The sequence below is a fragment of the Antedon mediterranea genome, chromosome 7 (genome assembly GCF_964355755.1).
Source record: "Antedon mediterranea chromosome 7, ecAntMedi1.1, whole genome shotgun sequence".
Lineage (NCBI taxonomy): Eukaryota > Metazoa > Echinodermata > Crinoidea > Comatulida > Antedonidae > Antedon > Antedon mediterranea.
In genome coordinates this window covers 13722536-13747888 of record NC_092676.1, presented here as the reverse complement: position 1 = coordinate 13747888, position 25353 = coordinate 13722536, and the positions used below count along the sequence as shown (strand labels likewise).

General features: G+C 32.0%; 1 protein-coding gene across 1 annotated transcript in view; it reads left to right on the top strand.

Annotated features, from left to right (window-relative positions):
- The window catches only part of LOC140055709 (inositol polyphosphate 5-phosphatase OCRL-like), a 70003-nt gene extending 49931 nt beyond the window's left edge, over nucleotides 1–20072 (top strand). Inside the window, exons 18-23 of the mRNA XM_072101083.1 lie at nucleotides 6881–6989; nucleotides 9112–9210; nucleotides 12977–13061; nucleotides 16128–16255; nucleotides 18144–18255; nucleotides 18580–20072. Of these exons, the coding sequence (XP_071957184.1) occupies nucleotides 6881–6989; nucleotides 9112–9210; nucleotides 12977–13061; nucleotides 16128–16255; nucleotides 18144–18255; nucleotides 18580–18713 (667 nt within the window). The 3' untranslated portion in view covers nucleotides 18714–20072. The remainder of the gene's footprint in view (nucleotides 1–6880; nucleotides 6990–9111; nucleotides 9211–12976; nucleotides 13062–16127; nucleotides 16256–18143; nucleotides 18256–18579) is intronic.
- Nucleotides 20073–25353: the final 5281 nt, after the last annotated feature.

The following is a 25353-nucleotide window of genomic DNA, read 5'->3' as shown; positions in this document are numbered from 1 at the left end:
TACTGTCTAGGTCAACAACTATCTTTCGCATGAGTTAAAAATATTTTAATTTTTATGACGTCATCATGTTTAAAATGTAAATAACGTGGGTAACCTATTTTCATCTTTACAGTAAATTTCAATCTTTTATAGCTCGTCAGAATAAAAAGGGATCATCATGATTAAAACGTTTTCTGGAAGCTATTGGATTGTAGATACAGATTCATGTGAATATTTTGGCAATTAGATGTTGTGACGTCATTATATGGCCAGTTGAATACAAAAAGTCGTATTTTCATATTTTGCGTCATAGTTCATCACATTTAAAAGAGCGCGCATCTATATTTTACGGATTTAAATTTCTTAAAATTTGTATTAATGTAATTATTTAGATACTTATCTTCTAAAATTGTTATCTTTATACGTCAATTTGATGACGTCATCGTGTTAATAATTGGATTTCAAAGATGGGTCTCGTAATATCGTCTATGCTACACTGTATATAACATATACAGCGTATTCTGTAAATACTGTAATGATGTATGCTACAAAATAGGTACAATTCAGCACTGTAAACATATTTATTTCATGTCATAGGATGGAATAATAATTGTCGAGGTTCATATGGTTAAGTTTGTGCATGTTACGTTTGCGCGGATAACCCGAACTCGTCAAAGTGACGAGTTCAAATCTAGTTCTTCTTTCTTTCTGTATGATTTTTGTGGAACGCTTTTCTCTAAAACTTGCAAACATAACATTTTGTAACTTTCTCAACATATCGTCATGCACATGAAGATGTGCAGCGAAGCTTTTCATGAGGTTTACAATTGCGCAACGTGACTTACACGCGATTTAACGATTTTGTCGTATTTAACATAGCTCGACAACCAAATAACATTTCAACTTGAAACTTTGCAAAAGTTTAATTTATATCATGCGCTAACTTTCTGTTGAAAAAAAATTGCGTGTTTTACACAAAGTTACGCGCGCACGCGCATTTAAAATTTCAAAATGCGCAAAATTAATTTAAAATCAACTTTCTACGCGTTCCATGTTGTTTTAAGCATGTCAAAAATTCCCACGCGTGCGCAGATTTTTACGTGTGCGGTACGCACGTAGCATTGAAAACGTATTTTTTTCGCGTGATTTATATTTTTCCAGCCTTTTCTAGTAATTTTACCAAATTTTTAACAATTTCGACTAAAAGATACCTCATACGAGCACGTCGAATTGGACAATTTGCGCGCGTTTTTTATGAAAAGGTTAAAAAATTCGTTTAAAATATGCCTTTTTTTAAACAGTCGTAATTTCTAAACTAGACGGTCAACTTTTTGTGGATGGCATATTCTGGAAGTAGATGAGTTGTAGATATCGGATCAGGTATTAATATGGCTAACTGGACATTGTGACATCATCGTCTGGCCACGCGAATATAAAATTTAGGATTTTTGTATCTTTCGTCATAGCTCATCACATTGAATAGAGCGCATCTCAACTTATCCGTTTTCCATTTTCACCCCGATTTTGATATTGTCTAGGTCAATCAACTATCTTTCGCATGAGTTGAAAATATTTTAATTTTTTGACGTCATCATGCCTAAAAATTTAAATCACGTGTGGCATTAATTTCATCTTTACAGTAAATCTTAATCTGTTATAGCTCGTAAGAATAAAATGTGATAATCACGATTAAAACTTTTTCTGGAAGCTATTGGATTGTAGATACGAAATTATGAAAAAATGATGCCAATCGGATGTTGTGACGTCATCATATGGCCAGTTAAATAAAAAAGGTCGTATTTTCATCTTTTGCGTCATAATTCATTACATTTAAAAGAGCGCGCATCAATATTTCATGTATTCAAATTTCTTCTACACGCTAATACGTTGTTGCTGAGATAATTTCCTTTCGGAATTGCTACCTTCGCGTTTCATTTTAAAACCGTCAACATGTTAAAAATTGCAATAAATAGCGGGTCCCGTAATTTCACCTATTCTACACTGTATGTGATATGGATACAGATTATACTGTGTATACTATATATGAATTTAAATAATAAAATTCAGCAATAACAACATATCATATTCTTCAGTTCAGGTCATAATGCCAACGTGAACACTTCCTTTTGTCCTCAACCTATCCCCTTAATGTTAATGTTGCACCACTTGCGCGGCGGATAACCAAACTCGTCAAAGTGACGAGTTACATGTCTAGTTAGTTATCCGCTTAGTAGCGGATAACTCCTTGTAATCGTCCTGTTTCAATTTTATATTATTCTTCTGTCTTTCTCCCTCACTTTTTGTGCAGAGCGTATCTCTAAAATGGGTAAACATAACATTTCATAACTTTGTCAACATATGGGCATTTACGTGAAGTTGTGCACCTCCTATTTTTGAATGACGTCAGAGTTGCGCAACGTGACTTACGCGCGATTTTATGATTTTTTATGATTGCTCATAGACTAAAAACCAAGCATAATTTAGTTTTGACACTTTGTGAAAATTTAAGTCATATCAAGTGCAAACTTTTTATTGATTAAAAATGGCATGTTTTACAAGAAGTTACGCGCGCACGCGCATTTAAAGTTTCAAAATGCGTAAAATTAATTTTTAATCAACTTTTTACACGACTCATGACATTTCGCGCATGTCAAAAATTCCCACGTGCACGCATTTTTTTACGCGCGCGGTGGCCACGTACCGTGAAAAACATCTTTTTTTCTCATGAATTATGTTTTTCCAGCCTTCTAGAGTAATTTTACCATTTTAAAACCATTTGTGACTTTAAATTACGTCATACGAGCACGTCGAATTGGAAAATTTACGCGCGTTTTTGATCAAAAAGCTAAAAAAATCGTCAAAATTATGCCTTTTTTTAAACAGTCGTAGTTTCTAAACTAAACGGTGAAAGTTATTTTTATTACATATTCTGGAAGTTGATGAGTTGTAGATATCAAATCATACATTAATATGGCTAACAGGACATTTTGACGTCATCGTATGGCCACACGAATATAAAATATAGGATTTTTGTCTCTTTCGTTATTGCTCATCACATTCAATGGAGCGCATCACGCTTATCCGTATTCCATTTTCTCCAAGATTTTAATATTGTCTAGGTCAATCAACTACCTTTCGCATGAGTTAAAAATATTTTAATATTTGTAACGTCATCATGCCTAAAATTTTAAATTACGTGTGGCATTAATTTCATCTTTACAGTAAATTTTAATCTGTTATAGCTCGTAAGAATAAAATGTGATAATCACGATTAAAATGTTTTCTGGAAGCTATTGGATTGTAGATACGAAATCATGTAAACATTTTGCCAATCGCAGATTGTGACGTCATCATATGGCCAGTTGAATAAAAAAAGTCGTATTTTCATATTTTGCGTAATAGTTCATCACATTTAAAAGGGTGCGCATCTATATTTTACGTATTCAAATTTCTTCTACACGTTAATATGTTGTTCCTGAGATAATTTCATTCTGAAATTGCTATCTAAGTGTTTCATTTTGATACCGTCGCCATGTTAAAAATAGGAATAAATGGCGGGTCCCGTAATTTCACCTATTCTACACTGTATGTAATATGTATACAGATTATACTGTTTGCATGTATATACTATATGACACAAAATTGACAGAATTCAGCACTAACAGCATATCATATTCTTCAGTTCTTGTCATAATGCCATAATCTTTTTCTGTGTGCAATATTCCAACGTATGACGTGCACGTGGCGTTTGTCGTGGTGCGGATAACTAACTCGTCAAAGTGACGAGTTTCATGTCTAGTCTTTTTATTGTTTCTGTACACTATTTTGTGTAACAATTATCTCAAAAAGTTTAATGTCAATGATTACCAAAATTTCAGAATATCTTTCAAATAATATAACTTAATCCTAATAAGCTTTCCAGCGTGATCACTCATCCGTGACGTCATTTATACGCCATTTTGCAAAATCACATTATCAATCATATCTCCATAATTCATTATCACATATTAATGAAATTCACTACACGTAAACTTCAGGTCAAGGGTAAAAATATTAGAAAATAGAAACGCACGCGCACGTAGGGTCATGCGCGTGAAATCGCGCGTTAAAAATTTAAAACGCTCAAAATTAAGTTTTTATCAATTTAGAGCATGAATTAGGCCATTTGCGTGTTTCAAAAAATTACTGCGGAAAAAAAAATTTTGCGCGCGCGATACTTAAAAAGCGTAAAAAATATGAATTTTTTTAACAAATCTCATTCTACTCACCATCCTTAGTACATTCACCAAACTTGAGTCAGTTCCGACTTAAAATAACGCTATACGAGCAGGTTAAAAATGACAAAATGCGCAAATTAATTGCATCAAAGTGATGAAAATGGTGAAAAATAAGACCTTTTTAAAATGAATATAACTCTTCAGAATGGCAGGTGACCCCCAATTTTTTTTAACTTATTCGGGAAGCCATTGGGTTGTAGATACATATTCATGTACACATTAGACGTACAAAATGGTATGACGTCATCAAATGGCCACTTCAATTTAAAAATTAGTAATTTTTTTCTTTTTGTGTAAGTTTTCACATTCAATAGAGCGCCTCTCCGTTATTTGAGCCCGATTTTCGCAGAAATTTTAGTATGTGCTTGGCTCAAATAATTATCTTTCTCATGAGTTGTCAACATTTTTATTTTGATGACGTCATCACGCGGAAAAACTTGAATAACCTAGGTCGTGTAATTTCAGCTACACCATACATTTGAATATCTTATAGCTCTTCAGAATTAAAGGTGACCTTGAAGATTATAACTTATTATGAAAGCTGATGAAATGTAGATTTGAATTCATATAAAAATTAAGCCTATCGGATGTTGTGATGTTATATGGCCAGTTGAAGTTAAAACGTTGTTTTTAAATTTCTTTAGTCGAAGTTATACAAATTTCAAAGAGCGTGCATTGCGCTTCTGCGTGTCAAATTCTCTTCCAATCCTTATATTTATTTTCTCAATTCATTATCTTTCGAAATTGTCATCTTCGAGTTTATTTTGATAATTCCATCATACCAAAAAATTTGAACATGATGTGGGTCCCGTAATTTCACCTATGCTACACTGTATATAGATATACAGTATATACTGTGCATATTGTATATGACACATAATAGGTACAACTCAGCACTATAAGTGTATATGCATCATGTCATAGGATGGCGTACATCAGCTTTTTACGATCGTATGTTAACGTACGTGCATATTTAAAAAATGTTAATTTCATTAAAATGATAAAAATGATCACCTATAATTCGTCAAAGTGAGGAATTAAATTCTAGTTTTTTTTATTCTTCTTTCTTTCTGTAATTTTTGTGTCTTTAAAACTTACAAACATAACATTTCGTAACTTTCTCAACATATCGTCATTCACATGAAGTTGTGCAAAATTTTCATGACGTTTACAATTGCGCAACATGACTTGCGCGCGATTTTATGAATTACACGTATTTAACATAGGTCGAAAACCAAATAACATTTTTAACTGAAACTTTATAGCAAAAGTTAAATTTATATCATGCGCTAACTTTATATTGAAAAAAAATGTAATGTTCCACAGAAAGTTACGCGCACACACACACAAATGTTGAAAATGCGAAAAACAATTTCTAATCAACTTTCTACGCGTTTCTTGTCCTTTTGAGCATGTTAAAAATGCCATACAAGCACATCGAAATGGACAATTTTCATGCGTTTTTTTATGAAAAAGTTCAAAAATTCGTCAAAATTATGCTTTTTTTTAAACTGTCGTAGTTTCTAAACTAAATGGTGAAAGTTATTTGTATTACATATTCTGGAAGTTGATGAGATGCAGATATCGGATCATGCATCAATATGGCTAACCGAACATTGTGACGTCATCGTATGGCCACCCGAATATAAAAGATTTTTGTCTCTTTCGTCATAGCTCATCACATTTGATAGAGCGCATCTCCACTTATTCGTATTCCATTTCCCCCCAGATTTTGATATTATCTAGGTCAATCAACTGTTTAACTAATTAAAAATATTTTTATCTTATGACGTCATCATGTTCAAAAGGGTGAATAACCTTGGTCACTTATTTTCATCATTTCAGTAAATTTAAATATGTTATAGCACACTAACAATTTATTTTCTTCAGGTTACAATGGCATAATCGTTTTTTTGTGCACAATATCCTAGTGTATGACGTGCACATGGCTTCTGCGCGGCGGATAACCTAACTCGTCCATAGTTCAAATCTAGTTTGTATTTATATTTGTATTTCTGTTAGAGGAAAGTTAGTGAAAGTGATTAAGGTCCCTTTGACAATCCTTGGTATTTTGTATAGTTTTGTAATTTTTCTCTAATTTACCTCCGCCAAGGAGGTATGTAATCGATCACATGTGCCTGTTTGTCTGTTTGTTAGATAGATTAGCAAAATGAAAATACAGATAGATATGTGGTCAAGGACCACTCCATTAAATTCTGGAGGCAATCCGAACCATGGTCCCAATTCTTGACCACTTTTTAGTGTTTTTGGCGTTCCTCTTCTATTGTTAGTCAACTGAAACTGTTAGGTGAAAGGCTGGTTTGCATAACCTACACCAAACTCGCATACACATGCTTGTAGTGAAATTAGCCTAAATCACACACAGCATTTTAGACAAACACAACAAAATATATATATATATATTTCTGGAGAAATCTTATGTAGGAGAATTTTACAGTAGGTGAAGGTGTGCTCTCTCGGAGTGCCTTTCTAGTTTGAAATGAAATAAAACTACACAGCTTGGGTAAAGAATAACTTTCTGTGCTGTTTGCACTGTAAAATTGTTTAACTATTCAGTCTAAAATCAATAATTATAAATGTTAAACCTTAACCAATTAACACATCACAATAAATGGCAATTACATCCCAAGCTGCTTTGGTGCTTCTATAGAAGCACTTACGAAGATGCATTGCCCAATAAGAGACATGGATCCAAAAGATGTTATTGCATTGGTAAGTATATTTTTAGCTTTAATTTTATATCTCATTATCTCTCTGTGCAGAATAGGACCCATTACTTCTGTCCTCCATACTTCCTTATCTGCTCATGTCAGTACACCCTTGTTCTGGTCTTTCCACTCTTGTCTTCATAGGTGCCCATGTCAGTGCTGCACTTTATCTGGTCTTCCCACTCTTGTCTTGCCTTCATAGGTGGCCATGTCAGTGCTACTCTTTTTCTGGTCTTTCCACTCTTGTCTTCATAGGTGTCCATGTCAGTGCTGCACTTTTTCTGGTCTTCCCACTCTTGTCTTGCCTTCATAGGTGGCCATGTCAGTGCTACACTTTTTCTGGTCTTCCCACTCTTGCCAAACATCTATATATAAATTTGGTCAATCGCGTTACTTCTAGAATTTTTACTCGATGGTATATATAGTTGGTTCATATGTTCGGCACTGATTTTAACCACCTTATGTAACCCTGTTTACTAATTAAGTTGAGTGAGATAATTAGTTATTGACGATTAAAATGAATTGAGGTTCAACGATTTGCCCCAAACAGGGGTGTTTTCCGATCATGCTATACACTGTCTAATGGATGTTGTTGGTGAAAAATATCCGCATACAATAATATGAGGATGCTTCGCATTTACCTATCTCCTTCTACGATAATTGATTTTAATAGCTGAAAATTGGTTAAACAGCTCGAGTACAGCATCATAATGTTGAAGACAAGCCGATATTCTTTAAAAAATACTATTTTGATAGATTTAATATACGTTTTTAAAAACGTATTGCTTGGCGATGAATGGAACATTCTAATCTCTCAGTCTCCCAGTATAATTATTGGGGGATAAACTTAAATCCTTTTGACAATAAATACATAAACCATTTTTTATCGCCATTTGAAGCTCAAATTTCTTACTGTGAGTGTGGGTGCTCTTTAAACACATAATTATACAAATAAACTTTATTACTGACAGTTGCTTAATTGTATTGATTAATAATTACAAAATAACATTGTAGTGGTGAATCATTACATGTACTTTATGATAAAAAAAACATTATTTTTTAACTTAGTAAAAGTTAAATGGCGTTTAGTACACAAAGTTACGCATCCATGCACATTTTAAATTTGAAAATGCGCAAAATTAATTTCTAATGAACTTTTTATACGAATCATGCCATATTTCGCACGACGTATTGTTGTTTTTTCACTTGAATTATATTTTTTAGACCAGATACGTTGTAGATATGAATTCATGCAGAATATTTACCTCTTGTTTTGACGACGTCATATGGCCACCCGAATATAAAATATAGTATTTTTGTCTCTTTTGTCATAGGTCATTTAATAGAGCACATCTTGCTTTTTCATATTTTATTTACCCCCAGATTTTAATATTGTCAATCAATTATCTTCCCCATGAGTTACAAATATTTTAATGTTGATCATGTCATAAGGTCAAAAAATTTGAACAACGTGCGTCACTTATTTTCATATTTACAGTAAATTTCAATATGTTAAAACTCGTCGAATAAAAAGTGATACTCATGATTAAAACGTTTTCTGGAAGCTGTTGAATTGTAGATACGAATTCATGTAAAAATGTTGCCAATCGGATGTTGTGATGTCATATGGCCAGTTGAATTTAAAAAGTCAGATTTTCATCTTTTGCGTCATAGTTCATCACATTTAAAAGAGCACGTCGCATCTATAATATACGTATCCAAATTTCTTGAACAGTTTTAATATGTTGTTGCTCAAATTATTTTCTTCCGAAATTGCTATCTTTGTGTTTCATTTTGATGACGTCATCATGTTAAAAATTAGAATCAAAGGTGAGTCCCATATTTTCACATGCTACACTGTATGTAGTATGTATACAGTATAAAGCATGTATACTGCATATACTATATCACACAAAATAGACAGAATTTAGCACTAACATATATTCTTCAGGTCATATGATGTGCATATGGGGTTTGTCGTGCTGATAACTAACTCTTCAAAGTGACGAGTTAAAATGACGAGTTAAAATCTAGTTATATCATTCCATTCGAAAATTATATTGATTCTAAAATGTTTTTAACAGTCTTTCTCTTGTTAATCAATACTTATATTTCTCTTATTTTAGGAACAAGGATCGAGTGAAAGCAATAACACTCAAAGATTTGATATTCCAAAAGAGATTTGGATGATCGTTGATCACTTGTTCAGAAAAGGCCTGAAACAGGTGAATAAACTTGTTTTAATTGACAATTTTTTAGTTATCCGCACTTAGCCTATCCCTTTTTTCTGTATTATTCTTTCTTTCTGTCTGTCATACAGCCGCAACTACAACTCATTCGGACATATAAATTATTTGAACCATCGGTGAAAAAGGAAAATAGTCACAACTCTCAATTATATATAATAGTAAATTTAATATAACGTTTGGCAAAATAATAATTTTCTTTCTGAATCCTGCAAAAAAAAAACCCAACCCAATTTCCAAGCAATAATCAACCCCCAACAAGCCCAATTTCTATAAATCCCCAATCTTCCAAAATATTTACTTATTTTCTTATTTGGGACTTTACAAAACACGACTGGAAGCCACAGGACGGTGCTCATGAATAATTTATGCGGAGCTTAGCATGAAATTCTGTCGTCTTAACTTTTTGAGGACGATAAAGTTGCCATTTTCCCGTTTACGGAGAACGACTAGAAATAATTTACATATAATCTTAAAATACAGTTCAAATTACACTTAAACATGGAATTTTCAAAACTCTAAATAATATTTGAACTTCTAATTTAATTGTTTAACGAAATAACATTTTTATTGGGTTAAAATGGCTGTGTTAAAAGCAATACACTTTGCCCGGCGTTTGAATGTGAGGCCCCTGCTAGGAAGGCTTATTTGCTTAATAACCAGTACCAAGCCATTAGAAGGGCCGCGCCGCGAGACAGAGAGAAGGGAGAGAGAAACTGCCAGTCGTCGTCTTTGCGCAAGGGTGCCTAACAAATAAAACAGCTATGTCGACTGTATATGACTTTAACGCTCTAGCGAACACACGATGTGCGTCGTCCTCTCCTACCGTCCTGCTTTGTAAAGTCCGTATTATCAAACACAGCCCAGAAAACCCCCAAGAAGTACATTTACATACCCTAGAATAATAAATTAATGAGTATGTAATCAAAGTCCACAATATTGTTACTTCTTGTATTCTCCCGTCTCCGAAACTTATATACATATAAATAAATTAGGAAAGATAAAAGTTAAAATATTTCTCGATAATGTTATGCAACCTTGCAAGAATCCATATTTTCAAGTTCATCCTTATACTAATATTTCCAACTCACTATTTCTTTTACTCTAATTCCTTCAGGCTGCAGCTCCTGTACTCCTTAGTTTCCCATATAAATTTTCTCCTACCCTTTCCTTGCTCAACATAGCACTCCTTCTCTCTCTTTTATCTTTTTCCATTGTCTCTCTTTTTTTTCATTAAAAAACCCCTCCATTCCACCACATACAACAATATCGCGCATGTCAAAAATTCCCACACGCAAACTTTATTATGCGTACAGTGCACCCAGAGTGTGAAAAATATTTTTCTCTCTTGGAATATTTTTTTCCAGCCTTTGTTAGTAATTTTTTTTTAAATGAGACCATTTCCACTTTAACAAACACAAACAAACACTTTGAAATAAACAATTAAAAAGTTACAAAATATTGTCAATCATGTCTATTTTTTGCTCAATGAATTATCTTTTGTATAAGTTACAAATATTTTGATGACGTCATAATGTCCAAAAATTTGAATATTAACTTGTATTATTACTTAATTTCATCATTACAGTATTTTTCCATGGCTTATAGCTCCTCCAAGTTGAAAGTGATATTCATGTTGAATTGTAGTTAGAAATTTATGTAAAAATTTAGCCTATCGGTTGCCGAGACATCATCATATGGCTATAGTTGAAGTAAAAAAGTCGGATTTTCATCTTTTGCGTCACAGTTCATCACATTTAAAAGAACATGCATCATGATTCTACATACTGTATCCAAATTTCTTTAACACTTTAATATGTTGTTGCTCAGACAATTATCTTCCGAAATTGTAATCTTGATGACGGTATCATGTTAAAAATTAGAATAAAAGGTGGGTCCCATAATTTCACCTATGCTATACTGTAGCACAGTATATACTGTATACAGTATATACTGTGTATACTGTATATACTATTACACAAAATAGACAGAATTCAGCACTATTTTCTTCAGGTCATAATAGCATAATCTTTGTTTGTTGAATCAAAGATGTGACTTTATTGAATAGATGTAATTTATTATGGAAGGTGTGAAGAAATCAAATAAAGTCCAAAAATGGTCTATCTACGCTACATACCGACCATGGTACATGGACAATTTTTGGAAATTTTGAAATGCTCGCATAAATTTATACTAGTGTTGTGATGAAAATTTTAAATTGTCTAATTTATAAAGCTATGTATTCCTTTGAGTAGCATTGAAAATGTATCTTGAGTTTACTTTTTTTGTTTCTAAAGTACTATTGTATTAAAGAACCATTATTAACATATATACAGTAGATATTACTTACTATATCAACATTTAATTATCCTTCAATTATCTATTAGTTGTGCATACTATTTTTCAAAAGTTTTGGTTTCACATTATTTTGAATTCAACTGTGAGGTGGTGTTGATGTATTGTTTATTTGGAATTCTCTGAAGCAAATATACAAATCCAAAATCTGAATTACTGAAAAATCACAATGCTGTGAGTATCTCAATAAAATACAATGTATATTTATATGTACATATTTATTTTATTATTGTAAGAATGAAACTTATATAACAAAAAACATATAAGAAAAGAAACAAAAACAGCAATTTCGGTTGCAAAGAAATGTTGGTTTTGTTTTTCTCTTTAAATGTAGAGAAATGGAAATAAAGGTGAGTGTATCTCACAAAAGACAAAAAATAAATAAATAAAAGAAAAATTAAAATACAAATAAACAAATAGAATAATCAAAAACCTTTATCACAGCCAGAACGAAGTGTTACTCATACAAATACAAAATAAAAATTTGCATCAATATGATTAAAAAACCACTACAGTATTAAATAGAAAGAATTCGGGAGGCATCGACTTGTGAAGGATTGTTTGGCCTACATTGTAATTTAGTTCAATGTTTTAATTATGTCTGGACAAAAGCAATAAAAATGGCAGTTTAATGTTTTTATTTTTTGTCAACCAATCTCATGTTTATTCTTATGAACAATATATGTAAACATTTTATAGTACAATTAATCAATTCTATTAAAGACCCCTTCCCTGCAATTTTGGACGTTTTTTGGAAAATAATACATATATATCACTTTAAAAACATTAAACCATGTCATTCCTTGTCTTAAATGTACGTTTTATGGTAAATTATGATAAAAAGTGAGAAACAATGCACTACCTAAGTAGCTCGCGGCGATCGACCTCTCGTGGACGATCTCAGGCCTAGCCTAGCTAGGCTTAGTTTTGTAGGCCTAGCTGGTAAACATCGGTAACGTACGAACATCGTACGCTAGCTATATACCTAGCCTGACGTTGTATAGTTGCTGCATTAATTGTCTTTCTATTTTTGCCAGACTCCGTTGATACAAATTGGGGAAAACCCGGTATTTTCGCTGAAAAGTTAGGAGTCTTCCATTTGTTTTGGCTTCACGATCGATCGAAAAGTGGGCGAATTACAGGTGAAAAACAACAATATCAATCCGCGCGCAATGCATTTTGGGATTTATAGCGGGCCGCTATAATTATTAAAATCGATTTATTTTTCACATTTTTAACCGTTTAAAGACGAAAAAAGTTATCGCAATAGGACCATATAGTATTATTTTTACATTAAATATAGTTTGTGATCTTAAATTAGATCTAAAAAACGTAGGGAATGGGGCTTTAACAAATTAGAGTACTAATTTTGTTTTTTATTTTTTAATAGGAGGATCTGTTTCGTCAAGAAGGCCTTAAACTTGAAATAGTTGATATCAAAAACTGCTTGGACTTTGGAATACCTGAGGAAATTCGTATCCTTTATTTAGTAGTTCTCCTTTTCAGTTATTTTCATTTAATTTTTTAAGGATTATTTTATCTGTCTGGACGGTTGCCCTTATTACAGAATAGATTCTGTTTAAAATGTATTTATATGGGTCCTACTAAACACCACCAGATACCTACCAGTTTGGAATTGATTATTAATCATTACAAATTTCAAAGGTTAATTCTTTCAGAAACTGATAAAATTGAAGTTAAAAGTGAATTTCTTGCCGAATCGCAATTCCAGAATCGAATGCGTTCGATCATCATAACAGTAACGAAACGAACGCGTTCATCCATGTCTAATGTGTATTGTATTCGCCACTAACAGGCTGGTTAAAAACTACTTTACATAAAAAATTTAAATCATTAAAACAAGATGATATTGAAGATAAAAAAAATGATATTTCAGGTTAAATAATAGAATGGAAAGAAACGATTAATATTGGAGTTGTTGTTATTACTCAAGGGAATTATATTGTAATTGTGAATTATATATTTAAAAATAAATAACTTATTTGTTACTCAGTCTACTCTCACAGCATTTATTAGGTCAAATAAAATCAGAATTTCTTTTCTGTACACTATAACATTTAATAATAAATAAAACTATACAATGTTCACACACTTTTTTTTCTTTTTTTTTTAAACCATAGAATTGACTAGTACGGTCATTTCAGTAAATCCGACATGCCTGTCAATGATGGTATTCTGTTTAATAATGCGTGTGTCTTTTTGATCATCTAAAATTGTACCCAAAGTATTTATTCAGACACAATCTAAATGTTATCATTTTCGATTATCATGTAATTACGCAATCTGGAGAAAATGTACAAAGACATCTTCAAAAAATTGGTACAAAAATCAAACACATGGTTTGCCGTTCTATTGGAAGAAAAATTCTAGCAAGTGCATTAACAATATATTAAAATTAGCAAATGACTGAAAAACATTAAAAGTAGCCACCCTGATTGACAAGATAAAGAATCGTGAAACCAACAAGCCATTTTACCCCTTTTGTATGATAAACTTACACGTTTACTTTTATTGTATGTTATTTGTTATGTTATCGTACCGTTTTTGCCATACAAAACATGATAAAAACATAATAACCGTAATGAAAGAAATCGCGCAATCGATTGGTGTATTTTTTTGTACCAATTTTTTGAAGATGTCGTACATTTTTTTCCAGATAGCGTAGACAGAAAATGTGAGATGAAACTCTTGACTAAAAATTACAATTAACACAATCATTTTTAATTAGGTGATCATTTAGAATAAAATGATCACCTATTGTTATTGTATGAAATCAATATTATTTATTTCTTTCTGTACAGATTTTGTGTGTCAATTATCTCAAAAAGTTGAATGGCAATGATCACAAGAATTTCTTTCTTTCAAATACTTTAACTTAGTCCTAATAAGCTTTTCAGCGTGATCACTCATCTGTGACGTCATTTATACGCCATTTTGTGAAATCACATTATCAATCATATCTCCATAATTCATTATCACATATTAATGAAATTCACTACACGTAAACTTCAGGTCAAGGGTAGAAATATTAGGAAATAAAAACACATGCAGGGTTATGCGCGTGAAATCGCGCATTAACAATTTAAAAAGCTAAAAATTAAGTTTTTATCAATTTAGAGCATGAATTAGGCCATTTGCGTGTTTCAAAAAATTAGGGTAAAAAATAAAATGTGATGTATAAATCACATTCTACTCGCAATCCTTAGTACATTCACCAAATTTGAGTCCATTCCGACTTACAATAACGCTATACGAGCAGCTTAAAATAATAAAGAAGAATATTTATTAAACAGAATACCATCACTGACAGAAGGGCGTGTCGGATTACTGGAATGACCGTAGCCAATTCTATGGTTTCATTAAAAAAGGACCAACAAAATATCAACCAAAGAATACATTTCTACAAAAAAAAGACAAATTGTGTGAACATATAGTTGCATTAAGTTTTATTCATTTTTAAATGTTATAGTGTACAAAAAGAATTTCTGATTTTATTTGACCAAATAAATGCTGTGAGAGCATTGACTGAGCAACAAAAGCGTTATTTATTTTGAAATGTTATAGTGATTTATTTGACCAAATAAATGCATCGGTAGCGCCTCACAGTTGACCGCTGAATACAATACACAATAGACACGGATGAACGCGTTCGTTTCGTTACTGTTATGATGATCGAACGCATTCGATTCTGGAATTGCGACGGCGAGAAATTCACTTTTAACTTCAATTTTTTCAGTTTCCGAAAGCTTTGGAATTTGTAATATACCATTAATAATACATTTCAAACAGGTGGCTGCTCTCTGGTGGTAGGATTTGTTGCTCTGGTAGGTATCTGGTGTTGGTATGTTATATATTTAAATAGGTAAACCTTGCCTGTTCTAATTAAAATGCATGCAATTGCCAGTGAGCAGCAAAATAAATTTATGGTAATCACAATATTCATTTGATTAAAACAAGAAATAAAATAAAATAAATAAAGATAAATAAAATAAATTAAACAAGAAATGAAATAAAATCAAGAAAGATTATTCTTTTTAACTAATAATAATAATAATTTATTTGGTTACTAATGTGCAATAATCAGGAGTGCTCAAATAAACACATTTTGTAAATCATTTGTAAAATGCTATGGAAAAAACGATCATCTTTATTGATTGATGACTCGATGCCATAAGTAATTTTTGCGTTGTTGTGTTCTTTATAAGTTTAATCTTACAGTACATAATTATTTATTTTTTTAAATTTATTTTTTTTTTACTTTTCATTTACTTTTGTATATTTATTGTCTTTTTAAAATTTTGTTTTCATGTTCTTGGATGCACCGTTTGCCACCGTTACAAAGGTGTCGTTATTCCAATAAAGATTATTATTATTATTATCATCTCATCTTATTTAAGATTTTATTAATTCAAATGTTTTTTATGCACACAAACAATTATAATTGACTCATAACATACATAAAAAACTGCATAGCATAGATATTTAAATTAATTGTGAGTTTTCCTTAAAAATTATTTTAGCTGGAAGTATTCATTCTGTAGCAGAAACATTGATGTTGTTCCTGGAATCATTGCGTGAACCTGTAATTCCATATAAGTATTACCAAAAATGTCTTGATAGCTCAAACAACTTCATTCTGTGCAAGCAGGTAAATCAATTACTTTTTTTAATTGGGCATCCAGCATAAATTGAAATTGTATTGTAGATTTATAGAATTTAGAATGAACTTTGAGAATGTATCTGACACACATGTTCTGGGTCCTAGTTTAAAGGCCAGGTGCGGGCAAAAAATTTCTATTGATCATACATTCCAATAATTATTGATCTATAGTTTCCCATATGTTTCATAATTTTTGGGATTTTATTTGAGTTACACAAGCTTGTTTAAAATAAGCACTTATCAGTTCAAATTACACAGTAAAATCTCTATTCTTTTGTACACAAATTTTGTAAATAGAGAGGTGTTTTAAAAAGCTATGAAAAATAAAGGGTGACTAAATATAGGTAATACAGTATAACTTGAATTTTACATTTCTGGTATTTTTATTCAACTTCAGATTTATATTTTCATGCCATAGCAAAAATTATCCACCGTATATCCACCACCTTTTTTCACCTTCTAGGGAGTCACCAGACATGTTATTACATTAGGTTAAACTAACTACCTAACTACTGAAAAAAAGTCTTCCTGGTTTTTATGGCAGAATTTTTCCAAATTTTGTATTTGACCATATTAAGGGAAATTCATGTTTTTTGTCTTGATTTCTGTTACAAATATTTAATTTATGTACAATTAACCAGATATTATATTTAAAATTCATGCCTGTACCTGAGCTTTAAATTACCTTACCGAAGTGTCACTATTAGAATACAAACGTTTGACTGGAGTGAAGCCATCCGGGATAAATCGGCCCCAAAACCCACTTTTTTTTATTTGTTTTGGGCTAGGGATAGCTAGTAACATATTCCTGTGAGATTATTTTTCTATAATGTGAAAATGGTACAGCATAATCTATATATAAATTTATGTAAGGGCAAAATTTCTAGAATGTTTACTCGGTGGTATATAAAGTTGGTTCGTACTTTCTGTACTGATTTTAACCACCTGATGTAACCCTGTTTACTAATTAAATTGAGTTAGATAATTAGTTATTGACAATTAAAACGAATTTAGGTTCAACGATTTGCCCCAAATAGGGGTGTTGTACGATGTGGTATACACTGTCTAGTGGATGTTCATCTTGAAAAATACCCGCTTGTTGATCGCAGAATCTAGGTACAAAACCGTGCCCATGGTCGCCTTTTTAACATTACAGCGATGAAACATTTCGGTCACATTTCCACATCTATGATGGGGACAGTATTAACAAAGTATTAAATCGCAAATGTTTTTCTGTATTTAGTGGTATATTTATAGGCCTATAAAACATGAAAAAATATTTCGTTACTGAGTGGATAAAGAATATATTTAAAAATTGTTCCTCTTTGTACCCCTTCCTCTTCCCCATCCCTCAACCCTAATGTTACTACAAAACACAAATTGGGTTTGTTTAAATGAGTCAAAATCAAAAATTTAGACTCATTTTGTAATTCCCAGGGACCTAATTTTAATTGACTACATATATCATTGTGTCTATTTATTCATTTCTGTAAACGACAATGTATTATAATCCTGCGGTACGTATTCACGGACAGTTAACTCAACTGAAAGCTGTTTTTTAGTAAGGCCGTGCTCAATAGAAAACACCAAAAAAACAAATTTAAAAGACTATTAAAGCAGATAAAAAAAACAATTACAATGGAATAAAATAAAACAATGATACACTTACTAACTACAAAATTGAATAATACACTACATTGAATACACTTTAATTAAGCTACATGAAGTTATGAGTTTACCGTTTCTTAAAAAGAGAGACAGTGTTCACATTTTTAATATCTTCACTTAAATAAACTCAAATCCAGCTTTTTTATTATTATACTTACTTTCTCAACTTCAGTTATTAAACCTCTATATTTTAATTGTTTATTTGTAGGTATTGGCAATGATTCCTCCTTGTCATAAAAATGTATTCAAGTACTTAACAGCATTCATCAGGGAACTTCTCTTTAATTCAGATGATAACAAACTAGATGCAAAGACATTATGTATGTATCATTTAAATATAATTTAAGCTTCAATGTGTGCCCTGTGCCATTGTTTAAATATACTGTACACCCTATTTTAACACCAGCCCTGTTTGAATGTTCATCCTGTTTATACCAGCTTTTTTTTTATTGTGCACGCCCTGTACCAATAAGTACACTGTTTAAATATTTAATATATATATATATATTCCAATACCAGCCCTGTTCGAATATAGACAACCACCCCACCTAATAAAAAAAAAGGTTTAAAAATATTGAATTGTGAAGAAAATGTTTAAAAAAATGTTATCAGTGACTTATTTTTATCTTTCTTTTTAATATCAGCAACTATGTTTGGTGGTCTCTTTTTGAGAAATCCAAATGCAAGTAATGATAAATCTGCAAGAACATCTTTAAGTGTGGCAAGGAAGAAGGCTTCTTTTGTGTATCAGTTCCTAATCAATGAATATGATGATTAGATTATGAAATGAAGAGATAAAGGTTAACAAATAAGTGCTGGTCAAGTTTGACTGAAAAACCTCAACCGAGCTGATTTGTAAGCAATAGATTTGGCTAGGAATTAGCATTTAGCGCTACAGATTAAACATCATATTTTAATTGCTGTGTACACATTCATAATAATAGAAAATGTGTTTGTTACATAATTGTATTTTAACATTTCTATTAAAGAGTCTCTTAGTTATAGACCTTAAAATTATGTAATCATAGACAATATAAATCTTCACAAATATTCCAAAAGAACAAGTCACAGTGCAATGAAACAGATTGGAATTGTTGATAGTTTGGTACCCAATATAAATCTAGTTTTATTAAAACACAAATACAAATGGGTTTTCATTAGGTGTTGCTACATGATTCTGTTTTATTGTATTTACCTTGTAACAAAAACACAACCAAATTAGTTAATGAGGGTTAATGATATTGTTTTGTACTGACCTTTCATCAATCAAAATCTAATTTATATATTTTACAAATTATACAACATACAATTACATTTACAATTTTAAAGTAAAGAGAATCATGTAATTTAATTTTTCAGAATATTTTCATTCAACTTTTTGAATTGTATTTTCTTTTCATAAAGTACTAGTGATATTTAATGTATGTTTATCCTACCATCTCTGGTAATTAATTATTTTTTACAAAATGTTCAAACCTTAGTTTATTGAAGTTGTAAAATAAGAAAAAAAATAATTACACTGTAAATTACTTTTAGGGGAAACCGGTTTTATGATAATTAATGAAAAGTTTAATTTATTAAAAAAATTGTCATTATTTTATTGTATATTTTAAATAGGATATTTTCATATCTTCTATACCTACTTATAAGACAAATTTCACAAGCATATAATTGCAGGTTGTGAGGATAAAAATGTTAATTAAATTAGCTTTGTAAATTACGAACAAATACATTTAAAGACATTTTTCTTTTTAAATTAAATTTACTGCAGGACACAATTCTCAAATTGTTTTCCAAGCCATATATGGCGTATTGTGTAATTAAAAATTATGTTTAATATCAGATAATATAAACTATAGTAATATATAAATTGGAGCACTCTATCCAAACGGTCTGAAAATTTCAACCTGAGTATATATATATATATATATACACAGTATAATAATAAGAATATGTATGAATGATCGATCTAATCTGCGTCCAAGCAATCTAGAAATTTATATATTGGATTTGCCTTAAAAAAGGAAGACTTGTTTTGTAAACATACCTGGCATAGCCCACATCAACAATTTCACATGAACTTTCAATGTTTATTAGATATCAACATTTTGAAAGGATTACAGTATCTTACACACAATCTATAAGTATAATTCTCAATGTTGTTGCTCAGTAGATCGCCACACTCAACGGAATTGTATTATACAAAGAAGAAGACTGTATTGTTATTATTATTAGAACTATATTAATGTGTTTGTATTTTATTTTATTTTTTACTATAATGATAATAATGATTATTAAGCAAATTATTTACCTCCGCCAAGGAGGTATATGTAATCGGTCGCGTGGGTTTGTTTGTCTGTCTGTCTGTTTGTTACTTGGCCAAATTGAAAATTGGCCAAGTATGTTGATCTGTTTGGTTTGTGTGTTTGTTACTTGGCCAAATTGAAAATTGGCCAAGTATGTTGATCTGTTTGGTTTGTGTGTTTGTTTGTTCGTTTTGTTTGTCATCACTCTAGCGCTCACGTCACCTGGTGCAAGGACGACACCGCCCAATTTTGGTTAAAATCCGGACCACGGTTCCAATTCTGGACCACTTTTAAAAATTATTTTCAGACCTGCTAGTGTTAAAAGATAGGACAGAATTATCAAAAGCCGGTGAGCAGTCTTAAATTAACAAGTAAAGTTAAATTGCATTTTCTCGAGAACTACTTGTCCAAAAAACTTCATTTTTGTACAAGAGGCAAGAGTTATAATTTGTGATTTGTAATTTTAAAACTTAATTAGATTTAATATAGAGGTTTTTTGATGCGAGTAGTTTACAAAACCTATTTCTTTTCAAATTCACCCGTGTGTTTTTCGCGTTGCTGTTCTATTGTTAGCCGACTGAAGCTATTGTTTGTTGAAAGGCTGGTTACATAATCTGTACACTAAACTCGTATACACAGGATTGTAGTGAAATTAGCCTAAATCACACAGCATTAAGACACACACTTTTGGTGAAAATCGGGTCAAGTGTGTTTAGGAGGCCAATTTTGATTTGGCCAAGTATCGCGCTATGCGCGATCGAGGGCTAGTTACTTGGCCAAATTGAAAATTGGCCAAGTATGTTGATCTGTTTGGTTTGTGTGTGTGTTTGTTACTTGGCCAAATTGAAAATTGGCCAAGTATGTTGATCTGTTTGGTTTGTGTGTTTGTTACTTGGCCAAATTGAAAATTGGCCAAGTATGTTGATTGGTGCGGTTTGTGTGTGTGTTTGTTTGTTTGTTTGTTACTTGGCCAAATTGAAAATTGGCCAAGTATGTTGATCTGTTTGGTTTGTGTGTGTTTGTTACTTGGCCAAATTGAAAATTGGCCAAGTATGTTGATTGGTGCGGTTTGTGTGTTTGTTACTTGGCCAAATTGAAAATTGGCCAAGTATGTTGATTGGTGCGGTTTGTGTGTGTGTTTGTTTGTTTGTTACTTGGCCAAATTGAAAATTGGCCAAGTATGTTGATTGGTGCGGTTTGTGTGTGTGTTTGTTTGTTACTTGGCCAAATTGAAAATTGGCCAAGTATGTTGATTGGTGCGGTTTGTGTGTTTGTTTGTTTGTTTGTCATCACTCTAGCGCTCACAGTTTTGATTCGAATGACTCCAAATTACTACCATACATGTTACCTGGTGCAAGGACGACACTGCCCAATTTTGGTTAAAATCCGGACCACGGTCCCAATTCTGGACCACTTTTAAAAATTATTTTCAGACCTGCTAGTGTTAAAAGATAGGACAGAATTATCAAAAGCCGGTGAGCAGTCTTAAATTAACAAGTAAACTTAAATTGCATTTTCTCGGGAACTACTTGTCCAAAAAACTTCATTATTGTACAAGAGGCAAGTGTTATAATTTGTGATTTGTAATTTTAAAACTGAATTAGATTTAATGTACAGGTTTTTTGATGCGAGTAGTTTACAAAACCTATTTCTTTTCAAATTCACCCGTGTGTTTTTTCCGCGTGCTGTTCTATTGTTAGCCGACTGAAGCTATTGTTCGTTGAAAGGCTGGTTACATAACCTGTACACCAAACTCGTATACACATGATAGTAGTGAAATTAGCCTAAATCACACAGCATAAGACACACACTTTTGGTGCAAATTGGGTCAATGTCAGGAGGCCAATTTTGATTTGGCCAAGTATCGCGCTATGCGCGAAGGCTAGTTTGTTTGTTTGTTTGTCATCACTCTAGCGCTCACAGTTTTGATTCGAATGACTCCAAATTACTACCATACATGTCACCTGGTGCAAGGACGACACTGCCCAATTTTGGTTAAAATCTGGACCACGGTCCCAATTCTGGACCACTTTTAAAAATTATGTTCATACCTGCTAGTGTTAAAAGATTGGACAGAATTATCAAAATCCGGTGAGCAGTCTTAAATTAACAAGTAAACTACTAAAATTGCATTTTCTCGAGAACTACTTGTCCAAAAAACTTCATTTTTGTACAAGAGGCAAGAGTTATAATTTGTGATTTGTAATTTTAAAACATAATTTGATTTAATGTGCACTTTTTTGATGCGAGTAGTTTAAAAAACCTATTTCTTTTCAAATTCACTCGTTTGGTTTTCGCGTTGCTGTTCTATTGTTAGTCAACTGAAGCTATTGTTAATTGAAAGGCTTGTTACATAAACCATTACGCCAAACTCGCATACATGCTTATAGTGAAATGAGCCTAAATCACAAACAGCATTAAGACACACACAAATAATATATATATTTTTTCCCGGAGAAATCTTATGTAGGAAAATTTTACAGTAGGCGGAGGTATGCACTCTCTGAGTGGCTTCCTAGTTTATTTTGGGTCATGTATTTTTTTATTAGTTACAATTTGCACAGTATCATTAATTTGTTACATTTTTGTTTTCATTCAAACATATTAAAATGTAATTTTAAATGTTAGCACAAAAGCTTTAATAAACAAAAGTAAATTAGTGTATTTTAATTTTTAATAAATTTAGATAACGAAATTAGATTACTTTATAAGATGCAATAATCCGGAGTGGTATGGTATACAATAATGAATTTTTATTTATTTTTTTTCATTCAAACATTTTAAAATGTAATTTTAAATATTAGCACAAAAGCTTTAATAAACAAACAATAAAGTAAATTAGTGTATTTAAATTTTTAATAAATTTAGATAACGAAATTAGATTACTTTATGAGATGCAATAATCCGGAGTCGTATGGTATACAAATAATGAATTTTTATGAGTGTAATGGTACAAATAATGGCATGAGGTGAATGATGAAAGGTTAAAAAAGTAGGCCTAGCCAAGGCTTACATTTGATTCACAATGATTAAAACCGTAACATTTGGTTTTTAATAATTATATTAGATAGTATTATTATTTATATGGATTTTATAAATACACCTACTTGTTAGTGTTAATTATGTCAACAAACGATCAAACAATCCTAGGCCTAGCAAGCCTAAAACGCCTAGGCCTAGCATAATACTAACACAACAGGCTGCGCCTATAGGGAGGCCTGGAAGACAGCAATACGAAACTTCGACAGGCAGCTAGAAATCATCCACGCTAATTACGTTTTTTCCAACGATTCCACGTCTGGTAGAGTTGTTCCCATTAATTAATCAAAATCCTAAAAAAACGAGCTAAAGTTAATTTAAAATGCCTTTTTGATCTAAATTAGGCTATAGACCGGCAGCCCAGAGACATTTGGTTAGATGAGCTAGGTACCAATATCTGACTATTTAAGTTTGTTGGGGGTCACTTGAAGCATGGAACTATAATATTATATAATCTTATATTATAGTTCCATGCTTGAAGTCAATGAAAATGGGAGTCTGCCGGGTACCCCCTGCTGCGTCTAGACCGGGGGTACCCCGAAACGTGCTAAAAAATCGGCCCAGGTTAGATGAGAGAGATACCACCTAATTTTACCACCATGGGATGCCCATTGGCATCCTTATACCAGTATCACAAACGACAGACTTTTTCTCTGCTGCAAAAGGCCCGCCAGACCACCCGAGGGAGGGCCTAAAATGGGGTTAGCATAGATGAGTGAGGTACCACTCAAAATTAATGCCAAATGAACAAGTTGTGTTCATACAATACTAAATGGATAACAACAGACTAATTGTCTGCTGCACCGCAAGTGCCAGACACCCTAAAGTTAGACTAGAGACCCCCCCCCCCCTTCCCCCAACTAGCCCAGCTTAGATATTGTAGATACCAGCAGCAACCAATGTTATATGATTTAGCACATTATAAGCAATACCAAATGACCTATTACAGACTATCTGTACACTGCCTTGGCCCTGGCAGACCCCTCTAAAGTTAGACTAGAGACCCTTTCCCCAACTATCCCAGCTTAGATATTGTAGATACCACCAGCAACCAATGTTATATGATTTAGCACATGGTAAGCAATACCAAATGACCTATTTCAGACTATCTGTACACTGCCTTGGCCCTGGCAGACCCCTCTAAAGTTCGACTAAAGACCCCATTTACCCCGAGTATGGCCTAGCTTAGATATTGTAGATACCACCAACAGCAAAAGAAAAACACCTAAAACAACATGTTTAATTGAATAAAGTTTAACTTTAATCGAACTAACACAAAACAATTGAAAATTATTATTTTAAAGGGAAAAATAGTTTAAGAGTTTCACTTCAAACTTATATAAGCCAAATATAAACAAGTACGGATTTGGGTAAATTTAGCATTCCTGCTAGATTTGTGAGGATCTGGAATTCCTTGCCTTTTAATTTGAATGTCAAAGATACATTCGTCTGTAACTCTTGCGACCTATTTTAAGAGAAAGCTTAGTAATCACCTTAATCAAATTCAGGATTGTAGTAACTTAATCAAAAGTGATTTGATTAATTAATAGTTGGTAATTTTAAATGCTGTATATTATAATCTTAATCCTCTATATATATTTATATATTATATAAATCCAAAGGCAAATAACTGAAAAAATGACAATGCTGTGGGTATCAGTGGCTGAATCTCAATGGAGATACAAAAAAAAAAGTGAAAAGCTAAATCAAAAGGATAAAGTAAAACAGCCAGAAACGTTAGCAGAGCTTTCGGGCAACACTAGCCCTTCATCATTGCAAGTGAAGGAATTTGGATAACTTCATAGTATAAGAACTGGCAAGTGCTGCCTGGGTGGACAGGAATAAAAGAAATACAACAAAAGGAGAGACAGGGTGGAGTCTGAATAAGAGTAGAAAGAAGGTAGCTTGGTAGAGATACAGTATAAACAATTTTGGAATGAAACTAAAAAAAACAGCTTAAATGGTGGTTAATATTGAAACTTAAATTTTGGTAGACAATGGAATAATTTTACCAACCTGGGAGTATGTTTCTAATGTTAAGTACAAAATGTTTTGTGGTTTTCCTTGTCTTTG